Below are 24740 nucleotides of genomic sequence, written 5' to 3' on the forward strand. Positions count from 1 at the left end.
TCTCAGCAGAGACTTCACATTTTTTTAATATCATATGCTTGCACAACCTGAGCCATACCCCTTAAGTAGAAGCAGTGCGTTAGATGATGCTGACCTCAAAGATAAGGCCATTTTGCCATCAGATTACTCATGTGTGCTACATCATTCCTGGTGTAGCAATAGGGCAAATTTGGCAATCCCTGATTTTCATTCAAAATGTTAGCACACTCATTCGGGTAGTCTGACAGGGATGGAAACTGTGTGAATGCCTGGATGCATGCAGGCATGAGAGCTGGGGACATGTCCCCAACAACCTCCTTAGGCTATTGTGGCATCTGCATAAAGGTGAACAAGCACTTGCTGACAGGTTTTCAGTTGCCATTTTTTTAACAGCTCTCTCTCTTGCAACACTGGACAACTTTCTTTTTTGCAGTTCAATCTTTATTGGTTTATAATCGACACAGACACACAAATAAAACTAAAAAAAAACACGACACAGCACATACCTCACAAATTAAAAAAAATAGAATAACACAATGCGGAAACACAAAAATATTTCAGCCATCGACTTCTGACCTCTTTGGTGTGGGTTCTTTGTTTCCTTATTACTTGCCTCTGTTTTCAATACACTTAGCCTGTATTAAATCTTATTTGTGTTCTTTTTACCTTATGTAATTCCTGTGGGGACAATGTTCTTTTAAATATTGCCTATAAATCTCCAATTCCTTTTTAAACTTTTGGGTCGCTCAATCCCTGATCTTTTCCGTCATATTCACTAGTTCCATTATTCAAGCAGTTTTACTTGCCACTCCGCTTCTCTCTTTTTTTGTTAATTTTTTTTTTTAGTTTTCAATTACAAAAATCCAATATATGCCACATTGTATCAGTACCAGATTACCCCACACATTTCTCATTAACATTAAAAAATAACCAAAAAGAAAACATTTTTACACCCCCCCCCAAATCCCCGGACTTCCCTCCACCCCCTCTTCTGGTTCTTTAAATAAACCAAATCATCTTACATTCCAGATTCCTTTACCCAATTTTCCAACTACTAAACAATTAAACTTGTGATATACTGCACAGATATTTTAAACATTCAAACCACTTTCTACATTACACATCTATGCTTACAGACTATTTCCGCTTTTAAAATTAACCTTCTTGTTACTTTTTGCAAGCGTTTAATCCATGTCTGATGATGTCCCAATTTATTTACAACTGCTGGCCCCTAAATAAAAACCATTTACCAGACTGTTACCCATTCTTTTTTCTTACTTTGGCATATTTAAATCGCCTCCGGAAGAGGCTTCCCATTAGGACAATTCCCAATTTCAGTCCTCCTTCCTTCCAAATTTCTCTCTGTCTCCACGTGAAACACAGTTGTGATTTCACCAAAATTTCTCTATTTCCTGTCTGTACTCATATTTAAAGCTCCTCAAAAATGTCAAGGATTAACGAGCAGCTCTCTCCACACAGAAGGCTGAACACTCCGACAGCCGGAGCTAATGTTGGCATGATTAGCCTCTTTTTACGACCCCAGCATAAAGCACTCCACCCTTTTCCTGCCGTAAACTATGTGCACGAGGGGACTCATAAACAGCATCATTGTTAGAGTTAGAATTTAACTCCTGCCCTTCTTCTGCTTGTTTTCACTGACAGTGTTTCTCTCCCCCTCTTCCTCCCCCCCCCCACTTTCATTTTCTCTCTCTGCAGCTGTCTCTGCCTCCTGCTTGGAATTTTCATCTTGGCTCATGTCATGGAAGGCAGGAGGCTCCCTGACAAAGAAGCTGCTACCAATTAGGACAATTTCCAATTTCAGCTCATCTTCTCCTAACATTGGTGATTTTACCAATACTTCGTCAAATGTTTTCTGTGTATGCTGCCCTTCAAATCCCCCTGCTCTTTCCTTTCAGGTTTTCTGCATATCAGTTAGCCATTCCCCCTTTACAAACTTTCCCTCTTGTCTTTGCCCAAGAGTCTCCCGTGTCTATTCTTCTTATTTCCGGTTCTTCCGCTGTGTTGTTATATTGATCCAATCTGGTATTGATGGTTTCTGATATCTTAGCCATACTTTCAATAAATTCTCTTCTCCATTGGTACAAGAATGCCATAATTTCAGCATCTGAGTTCATCTCTGGCTGCCCTGCCCATCCTTCCATTGTTTTCAGAGCAGCCAGATTCCTCTATCAGACCTGATTAAGTCCAAGGCCATTCAGTACAGTTTCCCAGTAAACACCAGGGAGATCCAGTACTTTTCCAGAGGAAGTGTATTAAAACCGCTTGTCTGCTTTTCCAGAATGTCTCAGAGTGGGGTACAAAGTCACTTGCAAACTGTTCCTTAAAGTCTCAATTGTGTTTTTCGAGCCAACTTCAAGCTTCTTCCTTCTTTTATTCCTCCCAGCAGCAAATCTTATCATCCCCAGCAGAGCTCTTCATATATTTAATCAAAGTCTCTTCTGCTGAGTTCAACACAGTACAAAATTAAATTCCCAATTTTATAATCCAATAGTGATAATATGCAATTATGAATAGATTTGAGTTGCTAAGAACTTTCCTTTCCCCAAACATAAACAAAAGGTTTGAGACAGTGGTGTTACGGCTCCCTGATGCTCCCAGGAGTCTGGCACCACCTTCCCTTTCCTGTCTCTCAACACAGCATCATAGCCACTTTTAAAATCTCCTGATATTGACAATCAGTGAAGAATGTGTTTTGGTGGCTCATCAGCAGGCACTTGTCCATACGTTTTTTAGTAAAATAAGTTCTCCTACTTGCAACTTTTCTCCATGTAACGTAATTTACCCAGAAAGTGAAGGGTGGACCTCCTGTTGTAACCCTTCGTGTATCGCCAAATTCAGTCTAATTAAATCCAATCTGATTATATTTCTTTCTTCAAGCAAAACTGTAGATGTAGAATTCTTACGACTTCCGGCGAGGACGCCATTGCGGGCGGTCGAGGGTCGTTTCGGCAGCGAGACGACCCTGGCCTGTCCCGGGGGTAGGAGCTCCGCTACCGCACAGCGGGCTCCGCCAAACCGCGGGTCGAGCGTCCCGCGGCACGGGCTCTCCAGCGGGCCCACTATGGCGCTGAACCCTTCTCCCGTTCCCCTTGTAAAAGGGGCGCGGGAGTGAAGGGACAATGGCGCCGGGCTGTGGAGGCTATGCCCCAACCGGACAGGCGAAGTGGCGGCTGCCGCCTGCACTGAGCATGTCGTTCTTACCTGATTTGAAGGAAAAGAAGAAGAAACCCGTATGCCGTGAGTACGGAGTTAATTGGATTTTAAAATTTGACAATTGGCACTCCGGGAGGAACGTCAATGGAAGCCCGTTCCTCCCTTTGCTGAATGAAGAAAATAACATTGTTTCTAGTTGCTGCTGCATTAGCGGATACAATGTTTCTATGGAGCTTTTTGACAAGCGAGATCGGCTGAACCCCTGCCAGGGGAACTAAGATGTTGGAAATATTTCTTCTTTGAAGTTGTTGGATTATAATCTTTTCACCCTGATTCGGGGGGAAATGGCGGCTGAAACTTGTGGTTAAAGATGGAAAAGTACTGAAACTTGATACCCTCTGCCTACTTCTACCATGCTTGGTTTCGTTTTTAAACTGGCTTTAGATCCGGGTATGACCCATGAACAAAGGATTATTCTTTTGAAGTTAGAACTGTTAAACCAGAAATTAAATTTGTTGAAGCAGAATGTTGAGGAAAAGTTGTATGCAACAGGAAAGACTCTTGAGAACTTTGTTAAACTGGAAGAAAACCTTGCTAGGGAACTTAAGGAAATATTTGAGAAACAAAATATTGTTGTTGTTCAGTCGTGTCCGACTCTTCGTGACCCCATGGACCAGAGCATGCCAGGTACGCCTATCCTTCACTGCCTCTCGTAGTTTGGCCAAACTCATGTTAGTAGCTTCGAGAACACTGTCCAACCATCTCATCCTCTGTCGTCCCCTTCTCCTTGTGCCCTCCATCTTTCCCAACATCAGGGTCTTTTCCAGGGAGTCTTCTCTTCTCATGAGGTGGCCAAAGTACTGGAGGCTCAACTTCAGGATCTGTCCTTCTAGTGAGCACTCAGGGCTGATTTCTTTGAGAATGGATACGTTTGATCTTTTTGCAGTCCATGGGACTCTCAAGAGTCTCCTCCAGCACCATAATTCAAAAGCATCAATTCTTCGGCGATCAGCCTTCTTGATGGTCCAGCTCTCACTTCCGTACATTACTACTGGGAAAACCATAGCTTTAACTATACGGACCTTTGTCCGCAAGGTGATGTCTCTGCTTTTTAAGATGCTGTCTAGGTTTGTCATTGCTTTTCTCCCAAGAAGCAGGCGTCTTCTAATTTCGTGACTGCAGTCACCATCTGCAGTGATCATGGAACCCAAGAAAGTGAAATCTCTCACTGCCTCCATTTCTTCCCCTTCTATTTGCCAGGAGGTGATGGGACCAGTGGCCATGATCTTAGTTTTTTTTATGTTGAGCTTCAATCCATATTTTGCGCTCTCCTCTTTCACCCTCATTAAAAGGTTCTTTAATTCCTCCTCACTTTCTGCCATCAAGGTAGTATCATCAGCATATCTGAGGTTGTTGATATTTTTTCCGGCAATCTTAATTCCGGTTTGGGATTCATCCAGCCCAGCGTTTCGCATGATAAATTCTGCATATGAGTTAAATAAGCAGGGAGACAATATACAGCCTTGTCGTATCCTTTCCCAATTTTGAACCAGTCAGTTGTTCCATATCCAGTTCTAACTGTAGCTTCTTGTCCCACATAGAGATTTCTCAGGAGACAAATGAGGTGATCCAGCACTCCCATTTCTTTAAGAACTTGCCATAGTTTGCTGTGGTCGACATAGTCAAATGCTTTTGCGTAGTCAATGAAGCAGAAGTAGATGTTTTTTCTGGAACTCTCTAGCTTTCTCCATAATCCAGCGCATGTTTGCAATTTGGTCTCTGGTTCCTCTGCCCCTTCGAAATCCAGCTTGCACTTCTGGGAGTTCTCGGTCCACATACTGCTTAAGCCTGCCTTGTAGAATTTTAAGCATAACCTTGCTAGCGTGTGAAATGAGTGCAATTGTGCGGTAGTTGGAGCATTCTTTGGCACTGCCCTTCTTTGGGATTGGGATGTAGACTGATCTTCTCCAATCCTCTGGCCACTGCTGAGTTTTCCAAACTTGCTAGCATATTGAGTGTAGCACCCTAACAGCATCATCTTTTAAAATTTTAAATAGTTCGGCTGGAATATCATCACTTCCACTGGCCTTGTTGTTAGCAAGGCTTTCTAAGGCCCATTTGACTTCACTCTCCAGGATGTCTGGCTCAAGGTCAGCAACCACATTACCTGGGGTGTATGAGACCTCCATATCTTTCTGGTATAATTCTTCTGTGTATTTTTGCCACCTCTTCTTGATGTCTTCTGCTTCTGTTAGGTCCTTTCCACTTTTGTCCTTAATTGTGGTAATCTTTGTACGAAATGTTCCTTTCATATCTCCAATTTTCTTGAACAAATCTCTGGTTTTTCCCAGAAACAAAATATAGTGACTATGCAACTCCAAGAAGATGGAAAATCCTGTTGGTGTGAGAGACCCAGGGTTGGAAGACAATTTATATCCGATTTCTGGGGTGAGAGCCCAGAAATGAAGGGAAAAAGACTTTTGAAACTGCAATTTGAAGATGACTGGAATTCTGAAATGGAGATGCTGGAAGGTGATGATTTGTGTTCCCTGGAGTTCCTTGCAAGAATGTTTATGGACTGCGTCTTGACCTTTGGTTATAAAGAAAAAGAGGACATTCTGGACAATGATGTTGGAGGGAGGTGGAGAGATGTCTGGTGGGGGATCCCGAGATGGCGAAGGAAAATGGTTAGAAGAGGGATAGGGTGAAAATATTTAAAATATAATTAGGATGGCTCACCATGGTACCCTGAAGTCAGTGTGTTAAGAATTTAAGATTTTGAACTAGTGAAGAGATATGTGAATTGTTTATCAGCAGCAGTTTAAGTAAAATAAGATGTAAGATTTGAGTTAAGAAGTAATAGGTTGTACTATGAAGTAAAAATAAATATTAAGAAATTATGTCTAGATATTTTGATGGTGATAGACTTAAATTTTAGAGATGAGAAGTTATTAAAGTAAATTAGAATTGGAAGCAAAGGAGAGAAAACGGGGGAAGTCCCCCAAGTAGATTTGAAACAAGATTTTGTTTAAGTAGTAAAAGGAATGTTGGTATTCCAGTCCAGGTTTGTATTTGTATTTATTTTGTTTTGATTGTTGTATTTGTCGATGTTGTATTTGTTCTATTGTATTGTTTTTTATTATGTGGAAAACCAATAAAATCTTTGTAAAAAAAGAATTCTTCTTACCCTTTTATTTCAGCTTGAATATTTTTAGTTGTGAATCTCCTGCTGATGGTAGGCAGCTTGAGAGTTGCGGTGCAGCTGAGAGCGCTCTCCCCCCTCATTGCCCTTCGGCAGCGGTTTTTTCGGGGGTGGCGGCAGATTGGCGCTCCGCCGGGCCACTCGACACTCCGCACACCCTTGCAGAGCTCTTTGGGGGGCACCTTGGCGCGCTCCCTTCTAATCTCTGTGGGGCTCGGGTCTGCCTGGAGATCAGACCTGTACTCCTCTTTTGATGGAATTTTATCTCTTTTCCACCCCTTGGCAATCAGCATCCTCACTGCCATTGTTGCATACAAAAAGATCCTCCTTTTCTCTCTTGAGATGTCTGATGCCATAATGCCTAAGAGGAAGGCTTCAGGTTTTTTGATAAACGTTTTTTTGAACAGTTTTAAAAAATTCATTATATGTAAGTTCCCATAAGCTCTTTTTTTTTTTTGCAAGCCCACCACATGTGGTACATTGTTCCCTCTAACTCTCTATACCTCCAGCATAAATTTGAGTTGGTTTTCTATATTTTAGCTAGTTTGCTGGGGGTGATGTACCACCTATATAGCATCTTCATAAAGTTTTCTTTTATAGTAAAGCAAGCTTTAAATTTCAGCTCCCTTCTCCATAAATTTTCCCATTCCGCGATATGTATGTTATATCCGAAGTCCATCGCCCACTTAACCATAACCAATTTTAACTCTTCTTCTTTTACTTCCCAGTCTAGTAATAGTCTGTACATTTTGGAAAGTAATTTGTCTTTATTTTTTAATAGACCTTTGTCTAATTCCAATATTTCCATTGCGAAACCATTTTTTATCTACCTAAAAAGATGTATTGTAACCAGTCTGTGAGATGATGTCTTATATCCTCAAACTTTCTCAGTTTTAATTGATTTTTGTCCTCCTCTCGTTATATGTTGCCCAATTCTTATTCATTTTTTTTTCTTTACTGAGAAGGCTTCAGGTAGGGATAACCACCAGGGGGTTTTCTGTTCTAATAAATTCCTATATTTATCCCATACACCATACAATGCTTTTCTTGTCACATGATTTTAAAACCCCTTGTGGACCTTCACTTTCCTGTAGCACAAATAAGCATGCAACCCATATCGGTTATCAAATCCCTCAACAGCTAATAAATCAGTATTCTGTAAATTCATCCAATCTTTCATCCAGCAAAGACAAGCAGCTTCGTAGTACAATTTTAAATTCAGTAATGCAACCCCCTCTCTCTAATGTCAATCAGCAATTTATGTTTTATTCTAAGTTTTTTTCCTTGCCAGATAAATCTCAGTAAGTCCTTTTGCCAATCCTTAAATCGCCCAGCTCCTCCTACCACTGGAATTGATTGGAAAGATGTAACATCTTGGTAGTACCATCATTTTGATTACGGGGTATCCTCCCCCATAGTGAGAGGTTCAACCTATTCTATATCTCTAGATCTTTTTAAATCTCTAACCACATTTAAAGTAGTGTCTTTAAACAGCTTTATATTTTTCGTTGTGAGCCAAATTCTGAGGTATTTTACTTTTTTGGTAATTGTTATGCCTGAGGTTTTTTGCAGCTCCTCTTTATCTTGTCTGACATGTTTTTCACTAGCATCTTAGTTTTAGTTTTGTTAAGTTTTAAATCCTGCACCTGACAAAATTCCATAATTCTCTAACACTATGGGTAGGCTTTCTATTGGATTTTCTGTTGTCATTACTAAGTCATCTGTGAGTGCTTTCAATTTAAATGATTTGTTTCCCACTACTGTGGAACGTGGGTGGCACTGTGGGTTAAACCACAGAGCCTAGGGCTTGCTGATCAGAAGGTCGGCAGTTTGAATCCCCGCAACGGGGTGAGCTCCCATTGCTCGGTCCCAGCTCCTGCCCACCTAGCAGTTCAAAAGCATGTCAAAGTTGCAAGTAGATAAATAGGTACCACTCCAGCGGGAAGGTAAATGGTGTTTCCGTGCGCTGCTCTGGTTCACCAGAAGTGGCTAGTCATGCTGGCCATATGACCGGAAGCTGTACGCCGGCTCCCTCAGCCAGTAATGCGAGATGAGCGCCGCAACCCCAGAGTCAGACATGACTAGACCTAATGGTCAGGGGTCCCTTTACCTTTACCTTCCCACTACTATTCCTTTGATCTTGCTGTCCTTTCTTATTTTGCTCACCAAAACTTCTAATATCAGGATGAACTATAGTGGGACAATGGCATCCCTGCCTTGTACCCTTTGTTATCCTAAATTTTCTGTAGTCTAATGTTTTTAATTAGTTTGGCTCTTTGATTCTGATATATCACATTATTCCTCTATTGAAGGTTTCACCTAGATCCATTTCCCATCATTTTTTTAGGAAATCCCAAGATATACTATCAAATGCTTTCTCCGCATCGACAAACATTAATATCGCTTGTTTATCACTTCTCATTTCCAAATATTCCAGAATATCAATTATAATTCTTATATTGTTTTTATTTGTCTGCCTGGTAACCCCCCCCCCCCCCGGCTAGGTCTTCATTTATTATGTCCTTTAATATCCTTTTAATGTGGTTGCTAGAATGTCTGCAATAATTTGTAATCATTGTTCAGGAGCGATATTAGTCTATAATTTTGTACTGAATTTGGGTCTAGACCTGTTTAGGTATTAGAGTTATGAATGATTCTTGCCAAATTTCTGGTAGCTTCCCTTTACTTAGAAACAACTTTCTTTTCAGGTTGGGTGGATGATTATCATTAACCTGGAATCCCGATTTGATGTATTACTTGCTGTGCTTTTTTGGGGGTGCTGAAAAACATGGGGTTTGCACTGCAAAACGCTGCAAAACAATTGCAAAACTTTGGCACTGATTTGGAGGAGATCCCAATTTGTGTTTATCTTAAAAGATTCACAAGTTGTCTTGAGTGGATAAAGTAGTAGTGTTCGACTCAGGACCATAAGGAGATGGGCTCAAATAGTTGGTCAGCCCTAAATCAAACTAGCTAGCATTTGGGCATATCATATCTCAGTCAACTCTACCTCAAAGTCAGTGATGATTTCTGAATTCCACTGATTGCAACAGAACAAAACCCAAGTGCAAGCAATTTACTCAGGATCTTAGTCTGGCTCTAACCCACTGTAATCCAATATAAAGTTATCTTTATCAAAGAACTTCATTTTGTACAGCAGGTGTGGGTAACCTTTTAAGTCCTTAAAATGTTACTGAATGACAATGCCCATTGGCCCCAGCAAACATGGCCTGGGATGGGAGCTGTAGTTCAGCAACTGCTGGAAAACCAAAGGTCATGGATGCTTTAGCTGAGTTTCCTGTATTGCAGGGGGTTGGACTAGATGACCCTTGGCTCCCTTCCAACTCTGCAATTCTATGATTCTACCTGCTGTCTAGAGTGATATGCAACGTGGCTTCCTAAAACAGCAATTAAAATCCTCCTTCTCCTCTACACACCCACCCACCCAACAGTCAAGCATGGTGCATTGGACCTATTCCTTTGCAGAAATGCTGCAAGTCCATGCACCAGAGAGTAGACGATGTTGAGAGAACAAGAGAAACACTAGATGGCCAGGGCTGTCTTTGCAATATTCAATGATGAACACTTACTGCCATCTACAGTTGCAATCAAAATATTCAACCCCCATTGCAAATCAGGGTTATTATCAAAAGTTACAGACTTTCAGCAAAAGGCTGCTCTACTAAGTACTAAATTGCTTGCTATGAAGAGGAGAATAGTGAAACTGGAGAATCCAGTATAAGTTCCAATTTCAGCTGAATTTGGGGAAACCACTTGAAGCATCTGTTGTGTTGAGCTATTCAATTGCTTTTGTTTGATTTGCTCATTGCAAACAGCTGAAAGTCTGTAAATTTTGATAATAAACCTGATTTGCCATGGGGGTTGAATAATTTTAATTGCAACTGTAACATTTTTCCTACCAGTAACTGAACTGCTGGTGGTCAAGGGGTGGGAGTACACAAGTCTGAAGCAGTTTCAACACAGGAGAAAAAAGAGGCACATCTTAATATTTACAAAGCATAGCATTCGGGCTACAAAGGTACCCAACACAGCTAAAAAGAAACAGCTGCTCCCTCTTAGTTACCTATCTTTCCAAACAGTGGTTATACACACATTTAAGGTCACTAGTGTCCCAGTTTCAAAGGAGTAAGACTCAATCTTGCACAACATTTTAACTCAAGTAGTCCTTTCCTAGACCATCATGCTCCTCCTTGGGGAAGTAGAAAATTAAAGCTTTACTAAAGTTTTAAATGGTTCACTGGCTGGGTTGACGCCTGCAAGAACTTTGTATTTTGTATTTTTTGCTGCTGCAGGGAACCTTGTTAAAGCAGAAAGATTTAGAATATTGTCAAGAAGTTTTAAAAATGTAATACTGTTTATTTTGCTTCAAAAAACATTTCAGCATTCTAAAACATACAAAAAACCCCAACATAACGCTTTTTGCAAATTTTTGTTTATCTTTTTATGTACAGGGTGTTTTTGAACTTCAGTTTTCTGTGCCCTCTCTTCACATTTTAAGCTGAAAACAAAGAGATCTTCAGTTTCCATTTAAAAATTACCCTACTTAACTAAAAAAAGGAAATAAAAGTTTTCCATACAATTTCTCATGCCAGCTGAAATTTCCCCTCCCCTTCGGCAACTAAGAATGGCAGCAGAATGCAAGTTTCACTATATACAGAAAGAAAACTTTAAGCTAAATGGATGCCCGCTGTACTGTAAATAGATCTAATTTTGCAGAGTGTGCTTTGAGACACAACCCCTCTGTGGAAGAGTGTTACAACCTTCAGTGAGTCACTGAAAGCAAGAACCACAAGAATCTGTCTAGTTTTTACAAACTATAGATATGTACAGTTTTATAACCCAGGATTTTCTAGCCAATAACCATATAGTTAAACACCACCTTACAAATTAAAAAATAAGATGCTTGAGAAACATTTATAAATGCTTTGTTACACCAACAGGAAAAGTGCACAGAGTTGAGGAGAACACAAGAGTGTCTTGCTTCCACTTTTTTGTTTTAAAAATGTTTGGAAATATGTACAACTTTGTTACAATTTCAGAGTGCCTATGGACACTTAATATAAACCATGGTTTGGTTATATTTAGTTTTTCCTTCCTGGAGTTTCCTACAGCAACTTTATTTAATTTAAGCTCCCACCGCCGGTGTGGTCAAAATCTAAATTATGTTATTAAACCTAATAAAAAGGGCAAATAAGACACCCTCTTAAATAAGAAGTGGCTGTTTATTTCTCTTTTCCAAATGGTGTTTCCCCTACTCTATGGTATTCACATGGAGACAAGTATTATACAGTTTCTCATTCCTCCTCCTCCTCCTCCTCCTCCTCCTCCTCGTCTTCCTCCTCGTCTTCCTCCTCATCGTCCTCCTCCTCTACCTTTTTCCGAGCTGCAGCAGCCGCTTTGGCCACTGCACTCTTTGCACCATCAAACTTGCCTTTAGACTTGTAGTCTGCGACATCCTGCAAGAGCAAGAGGATGAGTTTCACTGGCCTTTGTGTTATCAACCCATTTGCCTTGTGGGGGCTTTCAAAATAGCCTCTTTCACATGAAATAAACTAAAGGCACTATTTCACTTATCACTATTGAACACCTTGGGGGAGGTGAGGAGATACGCAGTATTAGACTGATTTTTTTTTTTTTTAAGCAGTAAGGAGGATTATTTTATTACATTGCCACTTCATCAGTTGGAATCTGGTGGTGGTTCTTAGCAAACTGCAACTATTAACACTTCCAAAACAATGACTTAGATACATAGAACTGTGGGTGTGGTGTTGCTTGAACAATGGGCATCCAGTCTCTTGCACCCCACAAAATTCCACTTCCCATGGAGCTGTACACAATGCAACACAGGAGGGAAGACCCACCTGCACAGCAGGAGCAGGAGCCCCTCCCATTCACACAAGCGGCTCTATGCATTAAGCAAGTGATATCATACTCATTCTGTGCTTTTTAAAAGTCAAAATTCAGTGCCAAAGTAGCCAAAACTCTGTTCTCCCCAAAAGTGGGAGTAGCCACTCTTGGATGTTGTTGAACTAAGAACTCCCCATCAGCCCTGAAAATGGACTGTGCTAGTTAGGGCTGATGGGAGTTGGGATCCAACAACATCTGCTGCAAGTTCCATGAGACCAGCCTCTTTCCACCAGGCCTTTAACTGGTTTTGTAAGGGCTCTTTGTGGGATGTGCCTGGGAGGAGAGGAGTGGGGGAGGGGGCAATTACAGTGGTTATGGGGTAGGGGGAGGTATGGTGTGGGAAGAGGGGCATGCCGTGTAAGGGGCACACGGCCCAGGCAGTTAGTGATTTTTCTTTTTCTTTTTCCATTTGGATTTCCCCCCCTTTTTTGTTTTTCTTATATTTTCAAAACATGTGCCTGAGAGAAGAGGAGCACAGGAGAGCAGGGGGAGGCACAATTACAGTGGTTCTGGGTGTGGGGGGGATATGGCGTGGGAGGAGGGGTAGACCAGGTTAGGAGCACATGGCATAGGCAGCTAGTGACTGTGCCGTGTGCCAGCCCCTCCTCCAACCTGGGGAATTGTGGTTGTCATATCAGCCAGCCCTCAGGTCTGAGAATGCTGCTGTTGAATGCCAGGTCAGCCCAGAATCATTTCATTTCAGTTTTATTACAGCAAGCGCCAGCAATACAAAACAACACAACTCCAAAACAAAAGATGAACAACATCATCACAGGAGGGCAAAATCCAAAGGGCCAGAGAGAAAATAGCACTAGAAGAATTTATTCAATAGAAGAGATTTACGTTTTCTAATAGCTAGGGTGCAGAATTTGGCCACAGCATAGGATACTGAGCTCAAAGAGTCTTCTAAAAGGAATTTATATAAAATTTCTGGAGAAAATTCCAAATAGTATTGCAAGGGTATAAATTTTGATAAAAGGGGTAGTATAAGTCAAGATAGCTCTTCACTATAAAATTCACAAAATAGAAGGATGTGGGTAACAGATTCCACCTTATTGGACATGCATGGACAAAGGCGCTCATAAATTGGTGTCCGCAGGAATTTGCCGTGCAATACAGCTGTAGGCATCACCTCAAATCGGGCTCTAGAGAAAGCCCATCTATACGATTCATAAGTAATATTGGATAAATAAGGGGCAGCTGCAAAGTTAGGCCAAGATTTTAGTCACCTGTAATTCTCAGGGAGAGAGGCATCTTCTTTTTGCAATTCGATGTCAAAAAGTCTCTGGGTAATAATTGTTTTTGCCTTATTCAGAGTTCCATTAGAAAGGTTTTCAGGATTTAGGCCAATTTGTTTGATCTCGTTAACAATTTGCATAAGCCAAGGTGGATAAGGGGCTGCAGCCAGGAAATGAGATAACATTCCCTTTGGGTTATAATGAATTTTCAACCAGAGGGATATTGCTTGTTCCCAGACTTTTAATTCAACTCTGGGAAGTCCTGCCTCTTGTCTTAGTATTACATTAGGTGTACTCTTAGGGGTGCCAAATAAAGATCTAAGGAATTTTGATTGGACTGTTTCGAGAATCTTAAGATTGGCAGAGAGTCAAATTTGTGAGCCATACAGAAGTTGGGCCAAAGGTTTTGCCTGAAAAACCTTTAAGGACATAAGAAGGAAACCAGCTCCTTTCCTTCTAAATAATCTAAGAATGGCATTTGCACTTCTCTCTGCTGAAGTGGCTGATGCAGTCAAATGTGCTTAAAATTTGGCATTATAAGAGAAGGTGATGCCTAAGTATTGGAAGTTCTTAATTTGATCTATGGCATTTCCCTTCATATTCCAATTATGTTTCCTGAACGAGCGGCCAAAGTGAACAATTTTAGTTTTAGAAAAGTTAATTGTTAACAGTTCGATGTTACATTGGTCATTGAATTTCTCTAAGGCTTGTTTCAAGCCAACTTTAGTTTGTGAAAGAAGTACATCATCAGCAGCATACATTAAATTGGGACTTTTCTGCCACTAGAAAACACAGGGGCGCGAGTATCAATTGCATGAAAGCATGTAATCAGAGAATTGACATAGATGTTAAATAAAAATGGAGCTAGTAAACATCCTTGTCTGACCCCTTTTTGAACTGGAATTCTTTTAGAAAGTCTCCCATCCTGTGCAAGTCTTATCTGAAGGGTATTCTTTTCATGTAGTTTAACTAACAGAAGTAGTAGCCTTCTGTTAATACCCATATCGGCCAATTTAGTCCAAAGCCTTCCCCTAGACACGGAATCAAATGCTGCCTTAAGATCCACAAAGGCCGCATATAAAGACTTTTTCCAGTGTTTCACATACTTGTAGATAAAGTAGTCTAACACTAGACAATGATCTATGGTGGAACGCCCAGGTGTAAAACCGGCTTGTTCAATCTCTAGTAAGTCATTTTGATCTATCCATTCGCACAATTTTAAGCACAGATGTTTTGTATATAATTTACAAATCACGTTCAAGAAACTAATTGGCCTATAATTAGATGGATCGGAGGGGTTACCCTTTTTAAATATAGGAACAATTATGGCCAGCCCCCAATCTTTAGGGATTTGAGCTGAAGCATCTATATATGAGAAGAGATTTGTAAGGACCGGAGCCCACCAGTTTATATGCGATTTCAGCAACAATGAAATCGCTTCCTGGAGCTTTACCAGATTTCATTTGTAATATTAGCGAAGAGACTTCAGATTCAGAAATTGGGGGCCAAAGTGCAGAGTTATCTGAAGAGATAACAAGGGACGTGGGATGGCACTGATCCCTAAACAGTGCACTGTAGTGCTCTTCCCAGACATCTGCAGAGATTGTAATAAGCACATTATGTGCTTTGGTTTGGTTAGAGGTAAACTTCCAGAAATTGACATTATCTTTTTCTATGGTGGCTTTAATAAGGGCCTGCCATATAAGAAAGTCTGCAGCTCTTTTTTGTTTTGTTTTTAATAGCTCTTTGTATTTCTTTCTTTCTTTTTAGTTGTAGTTCAAGTTTAGTGGTTGGGTTGGGATTTTGATGGAAGACCTTAAAACATTCTCTAAGAGTAAGTTTTGCTTGGATACATTCATGGTCAACCCATTTTTTATTGCTAGGGCATCCCTCATGATTGGGGCTTCTAGATCTCGAAAGCAGTGGTTGAAGCTTTAAGATTAATAGATTATACTGATTGATTGGGAAAGTCCCTTTAGTATTGTTAGAAGTCAGATTGTCTAGAAAAAGCTGACCATCTGCTGATTGTGTCCAAAGGCTAAAATTATCATTAACATGAGAGGACCATTTAATTCTAGATCTACCTCTTTGTTTTAGATCACTGGATTTGGTTGCCTGTGGGCTAAGCCAACAACTGGGGGATCTTGATATTTCAATCCTTTTAAGGTTTAGAGGCAAGTGATCACTTTCTGTTCTTATATCTATCATGAAGTCAGTATGTTCGTCAAAAAGGTCTTGTGAAATGAAAGTATAATCAATGATGGGTCAGCCCAGAATAAAATCTCCCTCATCCATGATTTGATTATAGATGAGGAGGCTGATCTGGCATGTATCACTGAAACCTGGGTGCAGGGCCGTCTTAAGGACATTCAGCGCCGTGGTGCAACAATCCCTCATGTGCCCCCTGTGCTGGTGGGGCGGCAGGCACTGGAGGCACAGAGGAGGCCCCTTGGGAGCCGCTCCCACCACCTCTGCTCCCTCAGATGACAGCAGCTCGGTGGGCAGCGGCTGAGGGGATTCCCGAGGCAGAGGAGGCGGCAGCGGCCCATCTTGGTCCTCGGCCGCCGCACGGGTCGCCACCTCAGTTGAGGAGCGGCTCATCATCTGACGCAGCCACTGCAGCCAGCGCCGCAGCCACTGCAGTTGCTGACGTGGGCGTTGGAGAGAGACGGCCGAGGGCTGGGGACACAAAGGGGCAACGCGGCAGGGGCCAGCCGCACATGCCGCTCTGCGCTTGCCGACAGCGTGGGTGCCTCCCCCTCCCCTCCCCTCCTCCGCTGCCTCGCCAACCCCAGCTGTGCACCCGCTGGGCGCCCGGCTGCCCCCCGCTTCTCCAGTGGGTGCAAGCGTGCTCACCTCCCCGGGGTCTCAAGGGCGGCTCCAGTCGAGCGAGCCTCGAAGCCCAAACGAGCCACGTGAAATGGGCACTTACTGGAAAGCAGGCGGCTCATGGCCCGCCCAGAAGGAGGAGGAGCAGCAGCAGCGGCGGTGGCAGTGCTGCCGACACGTGAGGGAGAGGAGGTGGCGGCAGCAGAGCCATAGGCCTTAGTGGTTGGCGGGGTGCCCCAGAGAGGCCAGCGCCGTGGTGCAACGCGCCACTAAGCCCTATGAGAAGGACGCCTCTGCCTGGGTGGGTGAACAGAGTGGAGTTGGGTCTCATCCAGCTGTGCCCACCTGGGTACTCAGTGCAGCATCAGGCCAGACTTAAGAGTTGGGGAGGGGGAGTTGCTGTGGTCTATAGAGATTCTCTCTCTCTCTCTCTCTCTCTCCAGGCTCTCTGTCTAGTCGGGGGGGGGGATCTAGAGTGTGTGTTCCTGGTGTTGGGCAATCAGGACAGATTAGGGATTCTGCTGGTTTACCGCCTACCTCGCTGCCCAGCACTCCTCCTGCCTGAGCTGACAGAGCTGGTCTCAGAGGTGGTGTTGAGGATTCCCAGACTGCTAATGTTGGGGGACTTCAACATCCATGCCAAAGCAATTGGCTGTAGGGCGGCTCAGGACTTCTTGGCTGCCATGACAACCATGGGGCTGTCCCAACATGTCACCGGCCCAATGCATGTGGCAGGCCACACTCTGGACCTTGCTTTCTCAACTGGGCAGGAAGAGGGTGATTTGAAGGTGGGGGACATTGACATCTGTCCCCTTTCATGGTCAGATCTCCTGTTGAGATTTAGGCTGTCAGCACCATTTCCCCTCCACAGAGGTGGAGGACCCATTAGGAAGGTCCGCCCTTAGAGGTTGATGGATCCAGTGGGATTACAAATGGCTCAGGTCATTGACACAATCACCCCTGAGCACACTCTCCCACTTTGTGGAGCCTCTTTGGCCCCCTGTAAGCCCCCAAAGCTTAGAGCGAGGAAACAAGCTGGGAGACGGCTTGAATGCAAGTGGAGGAAAGACCCAAATGAATGCAACCAAGCACTGGTAAGGACTCATTATCGAGCCTACCTAGTGGCAGGGAAGGCAGCAAGGAAGCCATACTTTGCTGTCTCCATTGCATCCTCATTATATCGTCCGGCAGAGCTATTCCAGGTAGTACGGGGCCTTTTACAAGCTGGCCCAAAGGAGGTGGTTGAAGCAATGGTAGCTTGCTGTGACTTGTTTGCAAAGCATTTGGAGGATAAAATCACTTGCATCCATCAAGATCTTTACTCTGTTGTTATCTCATGGGGTGTCCAGAGCACAGTCTAGTCCTGTTGTGTTGGTTGAATTTCTATTGGTAAGCCTTGAGGATGTGGACAAGGTGCTTTGATAGGTCAGGGCAACCACTTGTGCTCCAAACCCTTGTACCTCTTGGCTGATATAAACCAGCAGGGAGGGAACGGCTGCCTGGGCCAGGGAGGTAATCAATGCCTCTTTATGAGATGGGGTGGTCCCTGCCTGTTTGAAGGAGGCAGTGGTAAAACCACTCCTTAAGAAACCTTCCATGGACTTGGAAAATCTAACTAACTACCAGCCAGTTGCTAATCTCCTTTTCCTGAACAAGGTTCTGGAGCGGGTGGTCGTGGACCAGATCCAGGCAGTTAGAAGACACTGGTTTTCTAGATCCATTTCAATCAGGGTTTAGGCCCAGTTTTGGCACAGAAACTGCTTGGATTGTCCTTTATGATGACCTGTGTCATGAGAGAGATGGGGAAAGGTGCCCCTGTTAATTCTCCTTGACCTATTGACGGCTTTCGATGTTATCAACCATGGTATCCTTCTGGAGCGGCTGTCCGAGTTAGGGGTGGGTGGTACTGCTATGTGGTGGTTCCAGTCCTGCTTGGATAGTCATTCCCAGGGGGAGTGCTTTTCAGTTCTGTTGAGCCTTCAATGTGGGGTTCTGCAGGGCTCGATCCAATCCCCTATGCTGTTCAACATCTACATGAAACCGCTGGGTGGGGTTATCCAGAGGTTTGGAGTACATTGTCAGCAGTATGATGACACTCGGCTCTATTTTTCCTTTACATCTGCAGGTGAGGCAGTGGAAGTGCTGGATCAGTGTCTTGCCTTGATAATGGACTGGATGAGAACCAACAAACTGAAACTCAATCCAGATAAGACTGAGGCACTGTTAGTGGGTGGTTCCCTAGACCAGATGGGTTGGGGTTGCCTGCTCTTGATGAGGTTTCACTTCCTCTGAAGGAGCAGGTTCGTAGCTTGGGGGTACTCCTGGATCCTTCGCTGTCACTTGAGGCTCAGGTGGTCTCAGTGGCCAGGTTGCTCACGGGGCAAAACGGTTTGAGCATATTACACCAATCCTGGCCCAATTGCACTGGCTACCAATTAGTTTCTGAGCCCAATTCAAAATGCTGGTTTTGACCTATGAAGCCTTAAACAGCTCAGGACTTCAGTACCTCACGGACCACCTCTTTCCATAGGAACCTACCCAGACCCTGAGGTCATCTTGTGAGGCCCTTCTTCATGTGTCTCCTCCATGAGAGGTCTGGAGGGTTGCAACACGAGAACAGGTTTTTTTCTGGAGTGGCTCCCTGTCTGTGGAATGCTCTCCCCAGGGAGGTTTGCCTGGTGCCTTCATTATACGGCAGGCAAAAACATTCCTCTTTAACTAGATCTTTGGCTGATTCACACCCAATGCCCTTTTAAAATGTGTTTGGGGGTGGTGTTATTGGGTTTTTGTTTTGATTATATATATTATATATAATATATAATGTGTGTGTGTGTGTTTATATTGTGATCTTATCCTGTGAACCGCCCTGAGACCTGCAGGTATAGGGTGGTATACAAATTTAATAAATAATAATAAATAATAACAATAACAATAATAATCTGGGTGGCCACAGGTTTTTCATTCCTACCATACAGGCTTACACAAGCTAAGGAAAGTTGCATGCTCTCCAGCCCTAATAGCTAGGAAAAGGAGCAAAGGGGTCCTGGAACTCTCAACCCCTGAACATCTTCATCAGTGACACCCCTTGCCCCTTTGCTTACAGAAGGCACCTCCAACTTTCAAACTTGAGTTTAGCTTAAGTGCCACAGAAACCATTTCCTGGGGAGCTTAGTTCCTGGTATGTTCCCCAAGCCATTTCAACATGCTGGTGCTAACTAGGTTACTTTAAAAACGTCTCTTTACCCATATGGCCTTGCCTATACACGGTCTTGCTTTGACAGGCAAGGTACACACAAGAGGTGGCCCCTTCCAATTAACCTATGCTTGTTTACAGACTTGTGTGATTTCAAACACCTCTCTTGTAGTAATTTTTACATCTAACTGATGTGCCTAAAGAATCTTATATCATTCCTCCTATACATGGACGTATGCTACTTTTTAAGGTTTGTCCCTAAAAAGCCCTTTATAGTTTTTTGGGAAATGAGATTAGTTTGCAAGATCAGAACTCTGTATTATCAGTTCCACCCCATCCCCCTCAATCTATACCAGCAGAACTGGTTTCAAATTATTTCTACCCTGCTCAGTAGTCTCCCACTGAATTGGCTTTCCATGTGCAATTCAAGATGGTGTTATTGCCTATAGGGCTCTATCACATAAATCTGCCCATCCTCCAAGATTGGGTTTTACATATCTCTTGCATGCACCACTGGCTTCTGAAGTAAGGCATCCTATATGTGGAATTCCCTGCCACAAAAGGCAAGGTTATTGTTATGTACTGAGTTGAATAGGATCCAAAATGCAGCAGTCTGATTGGTCCTAGAACAATAGGATTGAGATTGCAGCAGTCTGATTGGTCCCAGAACAATAGGATCAAGATTGCAGCAGTCTGATTGGTCCGCAGGAGCCACCCAATCCAGCTCCAGGTGGAAGTGAATCTGCACTGCGATTGGCATACAGGAGTATCCCGGAATTAGCCAATCACGTGGGGCCCATTGTGTAAATAGTGTATATAAAGCAAACGTTTTGGGGAAACTGCATTCCTCACTACTATGAGCTGAATAAAGAGCATGAAATTCACACTTGACTCTGAGTATATTTCAGTTATCTTTCTCATTTATTTGTGTTTGTCCAGCAATTGAAAACATTTGTTTTTTAAAAAAAACTTTTGATTATGTGCTGATGCTTAAATGTATTGATTTACAAATGCTGGTACTTGTATCTTTTACTGCCATTTTTAGTTTTGATAATTTGCATTTTAAAGGTGAAGGCACTGCAGTCTGTATGCTTACTATTATGTTTGTAAGCTGCTATGAGCAACTCCTTTGTTGCTGGAGTATAATTTTTTAAAAAATAAATAAATTATGCCATAGGATACAGCCCAGCTACCTCTCTAGAATTTCTTTGTATTTCAGGACAGACAAAAGGAAGCACTTCTTCACACTGCATAGTTAAACTAGGGCATTCACTCCACAAGAGGCAGTGATACCAGCCAAGATGGATGGATTTAAAAGAGGATTAGTCAAATTCATGAAGGATAAGACTATGCATGTCTACAAGCTATGGTGGCTATGTTCTACTTCCACTGCAGGAGGCAGTGGTTACCAGCTATTGGGAATCATAGGTGGAGAGAGTTCTGTTGCGCTCAGGTCCTGCTTGTGGGCTTCTTATTTGTATCTGGTTGGACCACAGAATGCTGGACTAGATGCACATTTGGCCTGATCCAACAGGGCTTTTCTTACATTCTTAGTTCAAATTATGAGCTTTTTATGCCTTTTAGCAGAGCCTATCAGTTATGTATTGAAGTTCTCACCCTAGGCCACTAGGGGTGTGTGTATATAGTTCATTCTGCTGCAGTTTTCACTCAGGTCCGCACATGCAAATGAAGGATTGAAAAGTGACGTTCAGGGATTGGGTAACTACAGAAAGTTGTTACTGTTGCATTGTAGCTGAGTTCTATATAAGCAGGCTGCTGAGCCCTTCAGCTTACTTCTGTTCCAGCCTGAGAATAAACAAGAGCTGCTTGGAAATCACTGTGTCGTCTGCTGTGTCCACCCACAACTTAACACTATCACTGCTAATTTGCAGTGGCTGATGGGTGAGAGAGAGAAAAAGAAGTTGCATCTTTACAACATAAAAATACATAAATTAGGTAATACAATTTTCCTGCTTGGGCTGGCTTCTGAGAGCCAGGGCCAAGTTTGGAAATGGCAGGAAAGCTTTGCATATTTCAGTACTGAGAATGTTACAGCATTTTGTTTCAGTTATCTGCTCTGAAACTCTGGGATGAGGTGGGATAATACACTTCCGATCTAGCAAAAGGAAGGTGTGCCAAGGTTTCCTCCAGTGACATGAAGACAGCAAGATAAACATGCCATATCTTGTCAGTGTTGATAGTTAAAAGGCCTTTGAGTCAGCTGAGATCCCTTTAAGTAAATTGTTAAGCACAGTTTCCTGATAAGCATGCACTCACTGATGTCACTGGAATTTGTTTCCAGTGAAGGAACTATCAGTAGGCTTGGAATGCCCTCTTAGCTGGGAAGTACTCCACTGATTTGGGAACACCACATGTGTTAGCACAGTTTACATTTAAAGCAGGCTTCACCAACCTGGTGCACCCTCCAAATGCTATCAGAACTTCTAACTCCCATCAGCCAGCTGCGCTAGCTAGTGCTGATGGGAACTGGTAGTCCAACAAAACATCTGGGAAGTGCACCAGGTTAAAAAAAAAGTCTGCTTTAATGTGTCTGTCATGGGACTGATGTTTCATTTTTGGAGCAAATGTAAGCAAGAATTTGCAGCATATGGACAGAAGCCACCTGAGCCTTACCTTCTCATACTTCTCCTTCAGTTTTGCAGCCTTGTTGTTGTAAGGCTGTTTCTCTCCATCACTGAGGTTGTTCCACATTTCACCCAATTTCTTTGCCACGTCTCCAATGGAGATGCCAGGATTAGTGGATTTGATATTGGGACGGAATTCTGAACAGAACAGGAAGAATCCAGACCTTGTGAAGGATGGGAGGGAGAAGACAAACTGCAGTTGAGAGCTGGCATGGTGGCCAGGGATTTATTACCTATACTACAACAAACTACTGTAGTTTTTAAACAGTAGCTTCCTCTCCCCAATAAACAGTAGTTATTTGGTTCAGATGCCACACTACAGTTTAGTGTTACATGCACAAGTCTTGGACTTGAATGCTCTCCTGGCATGGCCGCCAGACCATTGGAAGCTCCAAAACACAGTTTATCTGGGCTCAAACATAACAAGACACTGCTGTTAGAAGCAAAAGCTTTCAAGATTTCAACTATCTCCTCCTTGCAAGCCATACCAGCAGAGAAGTGGGGAGATAATGAGAATGAGGCTTGTACAAATAGTACTAAAACAGCTTTCCCCAGCCTGGTGCACTCCAAATGTTGTTGGACGACAACTCCCATCATTCCTGACTACCAGTCACACTGGGTGGGGCTGATAGGAGTTACAGCCCAGCAACCTTTGGTTGGCACCAGGTTGGGGAAGGCTGCCAGCTAAACCATTTTAACATGGCATTCAAATGAGCTCAGTGTGAAGTTAGTACTAGGGATTCAAATTTTTTCAGTGTTACAGGGCCAAGGACTCTCGGTGGGGGATAGAGTGGCAGAAAACCACAACAGTTTGACTGGTGTGAAACCAGTTAGAAAATATAACCTAGGCATGAGCTAGTAATTCCCCAATTTAAATTCAACTCAAAACATATTGGGGGACCTTGGCAAGCCACTAGCCCTCAGCATCAGCACCGCCACCTCCAAGCTGTCTTATGGAGATACTTTCAGTTCAACTTCTGGCTCATCTTCCAGGACAGTTGTAAGCATTAATGTTATGTGAAACACCAAACACTCCAGAGTGCTATTAAATAAATAACAGAATTAGGAGACCAGGGTCATTAAGTGAAGACAAATGTCAAGCTTCTTTCTCCCACCTCCAGGATAGTCACAGAAGTGGCAAATGGTGCCACTCTCAATCAACTACTCAGTGTCAAGATTTGGGTGATCTGGTATTAGTAGCCTTCAAAAGCATTAACTTTTTTTATTAACAGTTGCACTGCTATCCTGAAAACAATCAAGTCTTTCCAACAGTTTGTTAATAGGTTAACTCTCACCCAATGCAGCAGACTGAGACTCTGAAGAGGTTTGTTTAAAAGTGCTTTCTTCAGTTTGCTATTCAGGCAGGCAGATAGCACAGTGGTAGAACACATGTTTAGCATGCAGAAGGTCCTGGGTTCAATTCTTAGCATCTCTAAGTAGGTCTGTGAAAGACACCTGCCTGAAACCTGGAGAGCCACTGCCAGTCAGAATACACAATACTAACCTAGATGGGGCAATGGTCTGATTTGGTTTAAGGCAGCTTCTCACTGTCAGATCTACAGTGGTACCTCAGGTTACAGACGCTTCAGGTTACAGACTCCACTAACCCAAAAATTGTACCTCGGGTTAAGAACTTTGCTTCAGGATAAGAACAGAAATTGTGCTCTGGTGGCGCGGCAGCAGCGGGAGACCCCATTAGCTAAAGTGGTGCTTCAGGTTAAGAACAGTTTCAGGTTAAGAACGGACCTCCAGAACGAATTACTGGTAAGTTCTTAACCCGAGGTACCACTGTACTTCTTTCTTACTTACTTTGTTTAAATGCAGGCTTGCAATGTTCCACCTAACAAATATGTGAATAAGTTTATGTACACAATTATGTAGGGAAGTTACTTACGGTGGCCGTTTGGGGGCATTGGGATCCTTCTTCTTCTTACCACCCTTTGCTGGTCCATAATCCTTCATTTCTCTATCATACCGTACTTTATCAGCTTTAGCCATCTCATCAAATTTACCTTTCTCTTTGCTTGATGTGGTCTGAAAGGCAAACAGTTACTCATGCACCTTCCCAAAAAGAGTACACAAGCCACAAACTAAGGCAGGAGGAAAGGACCATAGCTTAAGAGGTAGAAAAAATGCTTTGCATGTGGAAGGTCCCAAATAAAATTCTTTTTGAGGAGACAGACTTCTACCAGAGACCTTGTGGAGATGCTGCCTGCCCAAGTAGGCAACACTAGACCTATGTTCCAAAAATACGGCTGAGTTGCTCTCAACCATCTGAAATAGAATCAAGCACTCCCTGCCAAAGCCCAAGTCTGTAAGGCCATTACGTGCCTTAGTTCCAAGGGAAACAGACTCTAAATCAGGGTGGAACCTGGGTTACAGGCGCAAAAACAGAATGGCTAGTTGCCATTCTCCATCCCTCCAAATACAGCAGCACCTTCTATTTATTTGTTTCCAAAACGCATGAACTAATTCACAATTCATATCAGTGATACATTGTTAATATCTCACATTAATAGCAATCCTTTATTGGACACCACAAACATAATTGG

The 24740-nt window shown here is 42.8% G+C and overlaps 1 protein-coding gene across 2 annotated transcripts in view; it reads right to left on the reverse strand.

The window, feature by feature from the left end:
- Window positions 1-10847: 10847 nt before the first annotated feature.
- LOC117039790 (high mobility group protein B3-like) overlaps window positions 10848-24740 on the reverse strand; it is a 28904-nt gene continuing 15011 nt past the window's right edge. Inside the window, exons 3-5 of one of the 2 annotated variants that reach the window (XM_033136990.1) lie at window positions 24083-24222; window positions 22178-22352; window positions 10848-10874 (exon numbers count right to left, since the gene is read on the reverse strand). In XM_033136990.1, the coding sequence (XP_032992881.1) occupies window positions 10863-10874; window positions 22178-22352; window positions 24083-24222 (327 nt within the window). In that variant the 3' untranslated portion in view covers window positions 10848-10862. Of the gene's footprint in view, window positions 10875-11579; window positions 11833-22177; window positions 22353-24082; window positions 24223-24740 lie in introns of those variants that run through there. The other variant, XM_033136989.1, reaches the window with a different exon arrangement.

The sequence above is a fragment of the Lacerta agilis genome, chromosome W (genome assembly GCF_009819535.1).
Source record: "Lacerta agilis isolate rLacAgi1 chromosome W, rLacAgi1.pri, whole genome shotgun sequence".
Classification (NCBI taxonomy): Eukaryota; Metazoa; Chordata; class Lepidosauria; order Squamata; family Lacertidae; genus Lacerta; species Lacerta agilis.